Source organism: Podarcis raffonei, chromosome Z (assembly GCF_027172205.1).
Source record: "Podarcis raffonei isolate rPodRaf1 chromosome Z, rPodRaf1.pri, whole genome shotgun sequence".
Classification (NCBI taxonomy): Eukaryota; Metazoa; Chordata; class Lepidosauria; order Squamata; family Lacertidae; genus Podarcis; species Podarcis raffonei.
The window spans coordinates 47,486,245-47,498,361 of NC_070621.1; the positions used below are offsets into that span (position 1 = coordinate 47,486,245).

Consider the following 12,117-nt stretch of genomic DNA (forward strand, 5'->3'; position numbering starts at 1 on the left):
GTGGTGACTTGCTGAGAAGCAACCTTCCCTTGGCCAATGGCTGGACTTTCCCTCCGTTCTTGACCCTGGACTGTACTCTGGCTTTGCTCTCTGGAACATCCTGTAAACAGACTCTGAACGCCTGGCACAACCCTATCTCCTGAAGCAGGTGGCACACACTGCTCCTAAACCCAGAGGTTATTGACAGCAGCCACTGACCGACCCCCTCCCACTATTCAGCATCACAAGGTGGTTCCGAGTTCTGGTATTATGGGAAAACGGAGGGAGGAGGCAGGAACGGACTTACTTCTACCCACATTCTCTGCACTGTGCATGGCTTTTGTCCTATGTGCTTTGACATTGTGAAGCTGAAACAAGAGGTGGTGAACGCTATGGATTGAACTGGAATCGACGCAACGGACCACGGTCTCTACATGAAACCTGCTTCCAACATTCTCTGGCTGCATACACACTATAGAACTCAACACAAATCTGGAGTGGAGTCCTTAAGACAGCTGGAAGACACCTTGTACACCTCCTTCCGGCAACTCCAGAGCCCAGCTGGTACCAAAGTTTTGCTCTGCTTTCTTTTGGACCACATCAGTGAGGCTGAGAGGGGTTGTCTTGTCATCTGGTCACCCAGGGCCTTCATTCATGCTGCCCTGGCTTAAGCAATGGGGAGGTCACTTGGGTGCTGCCAACACTGTGGTTTGACTTCACCCCCAGCACACTCCACTGTCTCCCAAGACAGATAGATGCCAACAACAACTATATGCACCCCTCAAGAAAAGGGGGGAATCATGCAAACTGTACTTTACCCCTTACAGAGCTACAATTTTCAGCACCCTTAAAACAACAGTTCAAAGGATTCCAAGGGAGTGCCTTACGTGTACGGTGCGTACGCAGCCTCAGCCACACAGACAAAGGACCAGGGCTCAGTGGCACAGCACCTGCTATACATGCAGAATGTCCCAGGTTCAATCTCTGGCATCTCCAGGTAGGGCTAGGAATGTCCCCTTCCTGAAACCCTGGAGAGGCACTGCCTATCAATGTGGATGTTACAGTGAGCTAGCTGGAACACTGGCATAAGGAATGCTCTTATTCATATCAGCCCTTTATTCAGAACCATGAGGACTGGAACCTTACTTTATTTTTAAGGGAAGGACCAAAGCTCAGTGCAGGACTCAGAGAACTGCTGGCAGCCATAGTGGATGATGCTGAACTAGAGGGTTAAAGAGGATTTGACTCTGCAAAGGGCAGCTTCCTATGGTGAGAGAAACTGCAGCTGCTTTGTGCAGTAGTCCTCACCTCGTGGCTGTCTTTGCTCGGTCCTCCCCCGAATATCCTGTTGTACAAGGAATCCAAAGAGTTGCTGAAGTCTGATCTCTCGAAGCTGTGGCTATCTAGCACTTCCAAGGTGTGCAGCACACGGCTTATTGTGAATCCTGGAATGGAAGAGGAAAGCAGAAGAGATACAGAGGCCGTCCTGTGGCAGGTGGCAAACTCTCCTTCCTTGGAAGGTTTTCAAGCAGAGGTTGGGTGTGGCCATCTGTCATGCTCTAGCTGAGATCCCCTGCACTGCAGGGGGTTTGATGACCCTCGGGGGGGTCCCTTTTAACTCTACAATTCTAGAACTCCCCAAGTAGAAGAAAAACAGCCAGGCTGCCTGGAGAGTGAGAGGAAAGGCTCATTAACAACCGGCAGAACAGATAAGAGCACACGCGCAAACACATCAGGGTGTGGGGTGGGGACATGAAGAGCAAAACACTCTTCACGTGGGCAAAGTGTGGCATGCGTTGCAGCATGGCCTACCTGCAGTGGCTTCTTGGCATTTGTCAAAGGACCAGCGCACCTCCACTGCCTGGCCCCGCTCCTTGATCTGCTGCTCAATCTCCCGGAGTCTTGCTCGGACCTGACAAGGAAGGCACGTTGGAGAGGATGTGGTGCAACCCCCAGAAGCATGAGAGGGGCTGCCACCATTTAGCCCCAAACACCCGAGAGGGGACCAAGCAGGGTGAGTCAGGGGTGACAGGGAAAGCCTGGTATGTCTCTCCTGCAGCTGGGCTACTGGCCCAGCAAGCCGTGGGAATCGAGACCGACCGAGATGAGGGGCTCCAGGCCCTGGTGCTCACCTGCTGCTCATTCCGGTCCCTGCTGCTCACCTGCTGCATGAAGCCAGCGCTGACCCCAGGCATGGGCAGGTTGGAGGGGGAGATGGGCAGGTGGTCAAGTGGGGAGCCAGTCTTTATTCGGCTGTCGGTTAGGGAGTAATGCCAGACGAGGGCACTGGGGCAACACAGGACAATGCTCTGAAGAAATACAGTAGAAAGAGGGACTGAGTTCCCTGGAAGGTGGGCAGGCTCCTCTTCCCTGTCCTCCCTCTATTCCATGCTTGCTATAAACATCCTGAAGACTTTGGACCATTTCCCCTTTTGCTCCCTTTTGCCCAGTATTAAAAACTCCCCACAAAGCATCTGGTCCCCACAAACCTGCTGTAACCAGATCCAGGTACATGTTAACTAAAATCATTGCATGTTATTTCTGTTTGCCCTTGCCTTGACCTCTCTCCTCATCTCCCCTGCCGTCTCCTTGTCTTGAACTATAGGCCCCATCCAGCACCTCACATTTAAAGCAGTATTACACCACTTTAGTCACAGCTTCTTCCAAAGAATCCCAGGACCTGTAGTTTGCTAACAGAATTCTTAGGAGACCCCTGCTCTCCCCACAGAGCTACAGTTCTCAAAGTGGTTCATACATCAATCCCTCTTCCCAGGGAAATCTAGGAATTGTAGCTCTGTGAGGGGAACAGGGGCTCCTAGCAACTCTCAGCACCCTTCACAAACTACATTTCCCAGGATTCTTTGGGTGGGAGGAAGCCATTACCTGTTTCAAGTGGTATGGCACTGATTTATACATATATAACACAGATGGAATTATATATTGTAAGCCTCCCAGAGTAAGGACTTGTCCTTGATGAAGCACCGCGCACACAAATCGGATGAGAATAAATTTGCTTTAAATGTGCCCAGCTTGGTTGTCCCCATTTTGCCTAGTACTGCATTCCATCCCACTCAGGGTGACACAGCCTGGCACTGCTTATTCCTTATTTGCCATCCTGTTAAGGTCAGGAGCCTCCGACCAAGATGGTCAAATGCTGCCTTCCAAGCCTGCATATCTGGCCATGAGAATTCTCCTTGGATTGTTTCACTGATTCAACCCTCCTCCAGTGTCCTTGCCTGGCTAGAATGCATCTTTGGACTCTGGTCATGCCTCCCGCTTGCCTGAATGTAGGATGGAGAGAGGTGTGCAAGTATGTGCAGAAACTAAGCTACTGTACAAAGGTAAAGTTTACATTTATTTCTCCACCCACTTATGCTTTGGCCCTGCTCCTCTGGAAGGTTGCCCAGAAGGGAACGGGTCCCTTTGGCTGAAAAGGGTTCTCTGACAACGTGCTAAAATGATCAAACCAGTAAAAGGGCAAATATCTGTAGGATTTCCCAAAAGTCCCTTCTATGAACAATCCTATTCCACCAGTTGCCTAAACCCTCCTGGACAGTAGATGTGCCCGCTTCCCCATCTCCTTAAACCGTCCCATCACTCCATTGACCAGGCATCTGCCTCTACCCTGACTTGCCTGGAGGATGCAGCTTAGCCCATAAACCACAGGGCGGTGCTGTGGGCAATGCAGCAGGTCACCGAACGGACTGGGAGGGGGGTTCCCCGCAGCCGGCTGAGGGGTGGGTGTGGATGGAAGAGCAGGGGTGCTCTGCGCCGTCAGGTGGTGGGCAGGATGCCCACCAATGCTGTCCAGCAGTATGGCAAGGCGGCGGGTGCAGAAGTAGGCGAGGCGCCTGGACAAGTAGGCTGACTGCACGAACTCACCGGAATACTGTTGTGGAGAAAGGAAGGAAGGAAAACTTGTTCATTGCCAGGATGGAGGACCTGCCCCTCTCCATGCAAAGCAGCTCTGGACAAGAAGAGCAACTTCAACCCTGGCCAGACTTTGAAGCCGAGGAGAAGGACCAAGGGGGAGAAGGAGCTTCCACCAGGTCACTACACTGCCAGATACCCTGAAGAAGCAATGGCCCCAGGACCAGGCGTCCCCACACCAGCTGCCTGCATCCCTGGGCAGTTCTCTGACTTCCACCTGCTACTCATCATCTTTGCCAGGGACTACTGGAGTGATTGGGCACACAGGAGTTTCAGAGTCACTGTCAAAGGGCCTGGCTGGCTACTCAGGAGCAGGGGAAAGTGCATGGAAGCCACATGCCCGGATCAGGGCCCGGTTAGAGCCTCCAGCTCCTACATAAGCTCCAAGTCATAGCTGCTTCACTGATGAAGAAACAACTATCCTCCAGGCTCCAGTCTTCCTGACCTGGTATCAGTCAGTGCAAAAATCTTCCTTCACAACAAACATGCCATGGGCAGCCATACCAGCAGCCATTCTATCAAGGTAGAGGAAGAGATGGACTCATTGCCAAGGCACAATTGAGATCCCAGCTAGCATTTGACGCCTCTCCCCCATCAGCTGTTTCCATTCAAGCTGGTTATTATAACTAATTTGTGATTTTAAGAACCGGGGCCCAATGCTATTTCCTTCCACTCTTCTCTCCTTGTCCCTTTTTCCTTTCATGCCATGTTTTTCAGACTCTTAAGTCTGCAGGCAGGGAGTGTCCTGCTTGTCGTGGTTGTTGCAGAGGAAGGGGGCAAGCTGACCTGCAACAGAAGGGGAAGAAGCAGCTTCAGGAGTTCATCTTCGCCTGGTCGAATCTTCTCAAAACACTCAAGCACCCAGGTCAGGAACTCGTGTCTATCCAGCATCCCATCCTGGAAGCAAAAAATTAGATCTGAGCAGACCTTTCCCTAGATGGGAGCCAGAGCGTTTGAACCTCTGACAAGAGAAAAGGACAAGTATAGTCAAAAGGAGCAGCCACACCCTTTCTCTCACCTGGAACATGAACATAGCTAACTTCTCATTGTAGTCCCACTGCTTCACAGAGTACTCCACTTCCTGGGGCATGAGGCTAGAGGGAGATGCACAGGCCTGTGCCAGCAGCTGCCGATGAAAGTCCGAAATCTTCTGCAGCTGCTCCCACAGGAACTTGGTGATGATCTGCGTCCACTCTGGAAGGAAAGAAAAGCTGCTGGAGAGGTAGAAGGGGCTGGGGTTGGGCCTCAAGGGCTGCAAAGAAAAGCGCACTGACGAGGGGGAATTAAGAAGGGAGTTGTGGGAAGCCAAGGCAAGCTGTGGACTCAAGAGGCTGAGCTGCAGCATCAGAAGCACAAGCTGGTCCTGCCCCAGAAACAGGAGAAATAAATGAGCAGACAACTACCAAAGGTCAAGGACAAGGGTGGGGAGCCTGTGGCACTCCAGATGTTGTTGGACCATCAGCCCCGTCTAGAAAGGCCAGCCATCAAGATGAGGGGAGCTATGGTCCAACTACATGTGGAAGCCACAGGTGCCCCACCTCTGGTCTCAAAGCAAGGGTGGGGAGCCTTTTTCAGCCTGAGGACCACAACCTTCCCAGAGTCACATGCCGGTGGTGGGCGAGGCCAGAGGCATAGTGGACGGAGCAACTAATGTCAACTTTGCCAATGTCCAGTAGGCTTGTTTCTACACACCCACTCCCATCTCTCTCTCTCTCTCACTCTCTCTCCTCCATTCAGGTAAGAAAGAAGAAGTAACTTTCTCCATCCAGGCAAAGATGCTAGGTCTGCAAAGCAGGCTCAGTGAGGGCTGTGGCCTGGGGAAGGTTTCAGGGGCCAGATAAAGAGGCCTCGGTGCCAGGAGCAGGTCAGCAATAACTCATACAAGTTCAGTGAACTCTTTATTCAAAGAAACAGGTAGCTCAGGAGGCCACGCCTAGTGGGCACAACAACCCTTCCTGGTAGAATTTGAACCTATGAGGCAGTTGTGAGGACTGAAGGTCCCTGCCTTCCTACAGTTCCCTAAGTCTCCTCCTCCCCTGGTTCTTTCTCAAGCAATCTGAGACTCTGTTGTCTTGCCTGTCCTTACTCCACCCTCTTCATACCTTTTCTGGTTCTGGGAAACAAGGGGCAGGGAAGAGCTGGTTGCAGCAGGAGTGGGAGACACCTGTGACTCTTCACCAGCCTGACTCATCTCTGCCTCCTGGCTCCAATCCATGCCAGTTTCCTCTTCTGCCTCTGATTCTGGACTTATCTCTGCCACAGCCTCTTCCTGCTCACTAAACCCTGTTATCTCTTATGCTTCCAACACCTCTTATCCCTCTGACCACTCATCATTGTACCACCACCAATCTCCTGGCTCTGAGCCTTCTTGTCTGAGGGGTTCCCTTGGGGGTTCCCTAGCTGATGCCTCCCACCGCTCCTCTGCATCCATCCCATCCATAATACCCAGGAACCACATTTGGCCCATGCATGGTCTTGAAGAATAATGACGCGCAACAGCTGGAAGAAGAAGAAATCTCCAAGAAACCCAAGCCTGTCTAGTCCCACACTGCTGTATGGGTCTAGATGGCATTTGCAATGGGGAGAAGCAGTCCTTACCACTGAATGGATCGATGACATGCCGTTTCTTCACTTTAGTTTCTGTGATGGCTGCATAATAGGCACAGGTCATTTTGATCAGCCAGGCTGCCCTCATCACAGGCACGGTGTACTTTGCTAGGTAACCAAAGACCTCCTCTTTCTTACTGAAGATGGGCACCTGACAGAGGGAGGGTGGAGGGTGAGAGCTGTAATTGGAGAGGGGCTGTCCAGCAACAACAACTGCTGGAGCTGAAGGCAGCTTGCTGGTGGATGCAAAACAAACAGTGCTCCTGTTCTGCCCCAGCTTTGAAAGAAGTTAAAAGTGCTTAAAGTCATGGCGTCCCCCAAAGAATACTAGGAAATGTAGCTTGTTAAGGAGGCTGAGAGTCGTGAGGAGACTCCTATCCCCTTCACAGAACTACAGCTCCCAGACATGCCTGGGAAGAGATTGATTGTTGAACCACTGTGAGAACTGTAGATCTAATAGTGGGGGATAGGGATCTCCTCATCTGCAGTACCCTTAACAAACTACATTCCCCATGATTCTTTGGGGGAAGCCATGACTGTTTAAAGTGATACTGCTTTCCATGTATTGTGTAGATGAGGTCTTTGTTTGTAAGGAGAAGGCCATATTTGGAAAGTCAACATATGACCTGGTGCCACAGCTTCTGCCACAGCCATGGAAATACCTCCCCAAAAGTTCACCAGCCCTTTCTCTACCAAATTCCATGCCTATCAACTCTTCTGAATCACTCTTGCATCTCCAAACTGTCCCAAATAGTTCCTCTTTATCCTCTTCCCATTCAGCCCCTGAACTCAAGTCTGCTCTTCTTTTCTTTTCTAGCCACTATTCTCGGAGACATCTCTCCTCCCGCCCCAGAAAGGGTCTATCCTAGAGTCACAGCAAGGAGGAGCTCATTTAGCTTCTGGGTCACAGTTCATCCATCCCTACACTACAACTCCCCCCTCCCCTTCTTCCTAGCAGCCTAAGCTAAAAGAAAAAAGGGGAGGGGGAAGTACCTTTTTAGCCAGGTGAGTGAGGGGCTTGGTCCCAGCCAGATCGTTGAACCAGTTGTTAATAGCACTCTGGGAGCGGGCTGTCACCAGCCAAAAGTTATCCTTCTGGTTCACCTGGGGTTTTCGGCGGCCTGTGTCAGGCAGAGTGTTGCAGCGCAGCTTCTCAGCAATGATGCTGCTAAAGTTTGAACTGATCTGGAAAATGGAAAAGAACGAGGTGGTGGAGCTCCCAAAGAGACCCTGCTGCCCGCACTCTGCAAAGACTCACTAGCCACAGCACATTCGGCGTTAATCGTCAGCCACATACTGTCTTCATCTCAGCTATGAAAGCTTCGTGCAGAGGATCCAAGACACACTCTCTCTTTCTCTCTCTCTCTCTCACACACACACATGAACACACAAGGGAAAGATAGCAGAACCATGCTCCCAGACCAAAGGTACTTTCCACCTGTATTGAGAAACTGGTAGGTTACAGGATGCAGACCAAGGTGAGTTTGCAGGGTGTTAAAGCTTGAACGTCACACCTTGTGACCCAGCACAAAGCTTTCATGCACACGCTCACAACAGCTCTCCCGTTTCCGCTGCAAATGACCCACCCCTCTGCAATCAGAACACTGGCTCCAAAATCAGGAGAAGCAGGGGATAGCAAGTACACATGTCATCTGACAGGAACACCCAGTAAATAATAATAATTTAGTAATGTTAAACTGATTTCTGTTTTTCAATGTTTTCAATTTTCTTTAGTGTAAATCGCCTTGAGACAGTTCTTTAGAAGGCAAATTAACAAATTGGGGTGATGATTATATATCCCTAGATGTCCAGGTAGCTGGTGGATAGCACTGAAGCAAAAGAGTACAATGATCGTAGCTCCAAAAAGCCAGTAGAACACCGAAGCTGAAACACTGATGCTGTTCCACAGGACCCAGCCACAATCACTTAGGAGGCTGCAGCAGGTGCACCTTCAGAACGGTCAAGCCTCTCACCTTGGAAGGATTGAAGTTGACATTTTTGGCAGTGCCATGCTCATCCCCAGAGACAGCCGGCTGGTTGTTGAAACCCTGCTTCACATTGAGAGCTGTCAGCTCATCCTGCAGAAGAAAGGGGGGGGAAGCATCTAAGACCAGGTGCTTTGGCAGAATCAATAAGGAACAGTTCTTGTAATCACATATGCAGTGGTGGTCAGTGCCCATTGGGACTGGCAGGGCAGAAGGCATGGAGACCAACAGCAGGCAGAGCCAGAGCCAAAGCCAGGCACAGCCAGAATCAAATGCAGGTAAGCTGAGGGCCAGTCTCCACTGCTCTGCTTAAGAAATTATATTAGCAGTTATTTTTGTCTGATCCAGCAATGCAGTCCCTGTGATTGCATTTGAAAACATTAGGAACTACAGTTCCAACAGGATAGTCATGATGTCATTTCTTTGGGAAGTGGTATTCTGTTTTTCAAAAGCAATGTCTTTCTAAGAAGTCTCACAAAAATAAGATCGTAAAACCAGTATCATTAATATCAAATCAATAAAATCCAGAATTAATACTTTCTTTTTAAAAAATCAGAACCTAAAAGAGCATATCTAAATTGCTGCAGCAACCAGCATAATGTCACAAAATCCCAGCACACTAAATAAATTTGAAACAAGAGTTAAGAATAAATGAGCCATCAAATTCTCCTAGTCAAAGGCTGATTGAAGCAAAAATGTCTGTACAGCCTGCCTAGAAAGCAGACATGGAAAGGGCCCAAACATATATCTCTAGGCAGGAAGGTCCATATATTCTGTGTTACAAATCATACTCCCGACAACATGGCATCTATCCAATGAAACTTCACGATACTGAAAGTGTAATAGGTCTATATGAGGCTATTAGCTATGAACATAAAAGCTCTGCTGGCTCAGGCTTCTTGCTTATCTAATCATTAGAATGTAGGGAGGTTCTTTCTATAGCACATCAAACCATGGGTCCATGCAGCTGAGGACGCTTATCTACACCAGTGTTTCTTAAACATTCTCCCAGCATGGAACACTTGAAAATTGTTGACGGCCTTGGCTGCCCACCTAATGCTTTTTCAGTCTGCTGTAGCAAGTGTAATGAACTGTGCTAGTAGCTTCTTAGCTGTATTCTTTATCACTTCTTTTATTTCTTATATTGTATTACAACCTGCATCCCACAAAATTCAAATTGCAAACATAACAAAATGGAATGAAAGAAATAAAAGAAGTAATAAAGAATACAATTAAATATCAATGTTTAATGAGGACATGCCAAGGCGTACCTGAATGAAGCTTGTGGGACACAGTGGCCCTGGTCTACACTGACTGGCAGTTTCAGAAGAACTCCTGGGTTTCAGAAGCAGGAATCTCTCCCAGCCCTTCCTGTAAATTGAACCTGGGGCCGTCTAAGCAAATGCTCTATCACAGCCCCCTGTCATCCTCCTCTCAAAGCACCACAACCAAAGGTCCATGGAAAGCCTTAAAGCTGGACCTGGCTGCAGCACTGCCCTAAACCCACTTGTGACCCCCAGCAACTGGTTCCCGGAGGCATGCCGCCCTCCAACAGGTGCTACTTTCTAAGAATGGGGAGATTCCATGTCCGAGCCTCTATGGGGGGGGGGAGCTGAAGGAAGACAGAGGCGGCACAAAGCACCCTCCTTGTGAGCTGCCAGGGGAGCGGGGGGGGGGCGGCGAGCAGCTGGGGGAAAGCAGCGCACCTGCCTGGGATGCAGTCACAGGTTGCCGATGGGCCAGAAGCTGTGTCCCACCAACACCCCAGCGCTACACACACCAAGCACAGCACACTTTCCCTCTGTCTGCTGCTGAGCTCACTCGGCACCCGGTGTGAGACTCATACTCCCAGGGCCATGGTCTCGAGCCCCACACAGGGCGGAAAAAACATCCCTGCCTTGGAGGCGACTGGGCGAGATGGCCCTAGTCGGGACCCCTTCCAGCCCTACGATTATGTGACCGGGGCGCGGGGAGGGAAACGCCGGCTTCCTTATAAATCTGGCATGGGGCGGGGGGCAGGCGATGCGAACACAAGGGCCCTTACTCGGCAGGGGGCGGTTTGGATCTCAGGTTAGGGGGGGTCTCTAATTCCCCGCAGGTGGGTGTGGGGCGAGAGGGAGCCCCCTCCCCAACTGGCCCACAGAGGACATCCTCCCTCCTACGACCCACAGGGGTTGTGCTGCTGACCCACCGCCGCCCCCTCCCCGCCGCCCCCCTCTCCCCACCTCCTTCTGCTTGGGGTCCTGCGGGTACACGTCGGGAGGTCCCAGACGCGGCCGCTTGAGGGGCCGGTGCTCGTAGCTGAGGATCCCGAAAGCCGCCATGGCGAGGGCCGCGGGGGGGCAGCCGGAGCAGCGGGCGGTGGGGGGCAGCGAAGCCCAGCCGGGCCCGCCGAGGGGGGCAGACGCTGGCCCCCGCGACAACAAGGGGCCGGCGGAACTAGCCGAGCAGGTCTCGACAGCTGCCGGAAAAGCCCGAGCCCAGCAGGGCTGCCGAGGCGCGGGGATTGTGGGGCTGGTCGGACGAAGTCTTCCGAGGGAAGGAGGCGGAAAGCGACGAGCGGGGCCGGAACGAGGGAGGGCCGGAACCAAAAGGCGGGGGCTGCGGTTGCCAGTGGGGGAGGGGAGAGCACGCCGGCTGCGCAGGCGCAGAAGCCTTCCGAGCAAAAGAGGCCGAAACCGACGGGGCGGAGCCGGAACGAAGGAGGGCCGGAACCATTGGGCAGTGGCTGAGGTTGCTGCGGGATGGCGGCCGGGAGGGATGGGGGAAGAGAAGGGAAGCGGAATACCGCGCGGCCACGCGAGGGGACGGTGACGTCAGCGGCCGGAATGAGCCGGGGGGGGTGAGCGCAACGTTCTTTTTTCCCCTCTCGCTCTCTCTGGAGGCTACGGAAATCGCCGAGCGAGAACGGAGAATGCCGAAGGAGCGGAGGCATGCTAAGGAGGCGTTTGCCCCCTGCTGGCTGACTTTGGTCGTTGCAGCAAAACGTGATGGGTCGCGGAAGTGGAGGACCAAATCATTTTAAGTCATTAAAAAAAAAAGTTCATGAATGTAAATTCTGATCAATACAGCATTCTTAAAAAAAAAATCACCGAAAATGTTAAATAAAATAAAATAATAAATCATAGAATGCGTATTCTTTTCTACAACAAGACAGTCGTTATTACACTGAAATAAAAAATTTAAGGGCTTTTATATATAAATGTTCATAAATGTACCAACCAAGCATGTACATCGATATGTGGACAGCATGTCTGGAGCAGCACAGGAAGACAGTCCTGAAACCATTTTGACTCCCAAACTGACCAAATGTTTTCTCTGCAAGGATGGAGGGGGTGAGGGAACCTTCCCATTGTCTCAGGAATTGGGTAATCACCATCTCAAAGGAATGGCCAGACTTCCAGGAAAGGCAATCAGATAAGGCATTATCAAATAACCTGGCAGACAGGAAAAACAACAACATTCAAATTTCTGTTGTAGACCGCCTTTTCTGTGGTGTAGGTTTGATGTTTGTGAGGGTGGTCTTGGGTTACACCTCTTCTGTGATGTATGTATGATGTATGGAGGGGTGGTCTTGAACTCCAGGGCAGGGAATTAAAATAAGGGCGGGCACACC

General features: G+C 51.2%; 1 protein-coding gene across 9 annotated transcripts in view; it reads right to left on the reverse strand.

Annotated features, from left to right (window-relative positions):
* Positions 1-11,072, reverse strand: part of MED12 (mediator complex subunit 12) — a 49,095-nt gene extending 38,023 nt beyond the window's left edge. For 2 of the 9 annotated variants that reach the window (XM_053374412.1, XM_053374411.1), the window contains exons 1-10: positions 10,727-11,072; positions 8,490-8,594; positions 7,510-7,701; positions 6,508-6,667; positions 4,928-5,103; positions 4,696-4,806; positions 3,614-3,868; positions 2,112-2,288; positions 1,792-1,891; positions 1,288-1,424 (exon numbers count right to left, since the gene is read on the reverse strand). In XM_053374412.1, coding sequence (XP_053230387.1) covers positions 1,288-1,424; positions 1,792-1,891; positions 2,112-2,288; positions 3,614-3,868; positions 4,696-4,806; positions 4,928-5,103; positions 6,508-6,667; positions 7,510-7,701; positions 8,490-8,594; positions 10,727-10,825 — 1,512 coding nt within the window. In that variant the 5' untranslated portion in view covers positions 10,826-11,072. The remainder of the gene's footprint in view (positions 1-1,287; positions 1,425-1,791; positions 1,892-2,111; positions 2,289-3,613; positions 3,869-4,695; positions 4,807-4,927; positions 5,104-6,507; positions 6,668-7,509; positions 7,702-8,489; positions 8,595-10,726) is intronic. The other 7 variants (XM_053374413.1, XM_053374410.1, XM_053374416.1 and 4 more) reach the window with 7 other exon arrangements.
* Between the last annotated feature and the right edge of the window lie 1,045 nt (positions 11,073-12,117).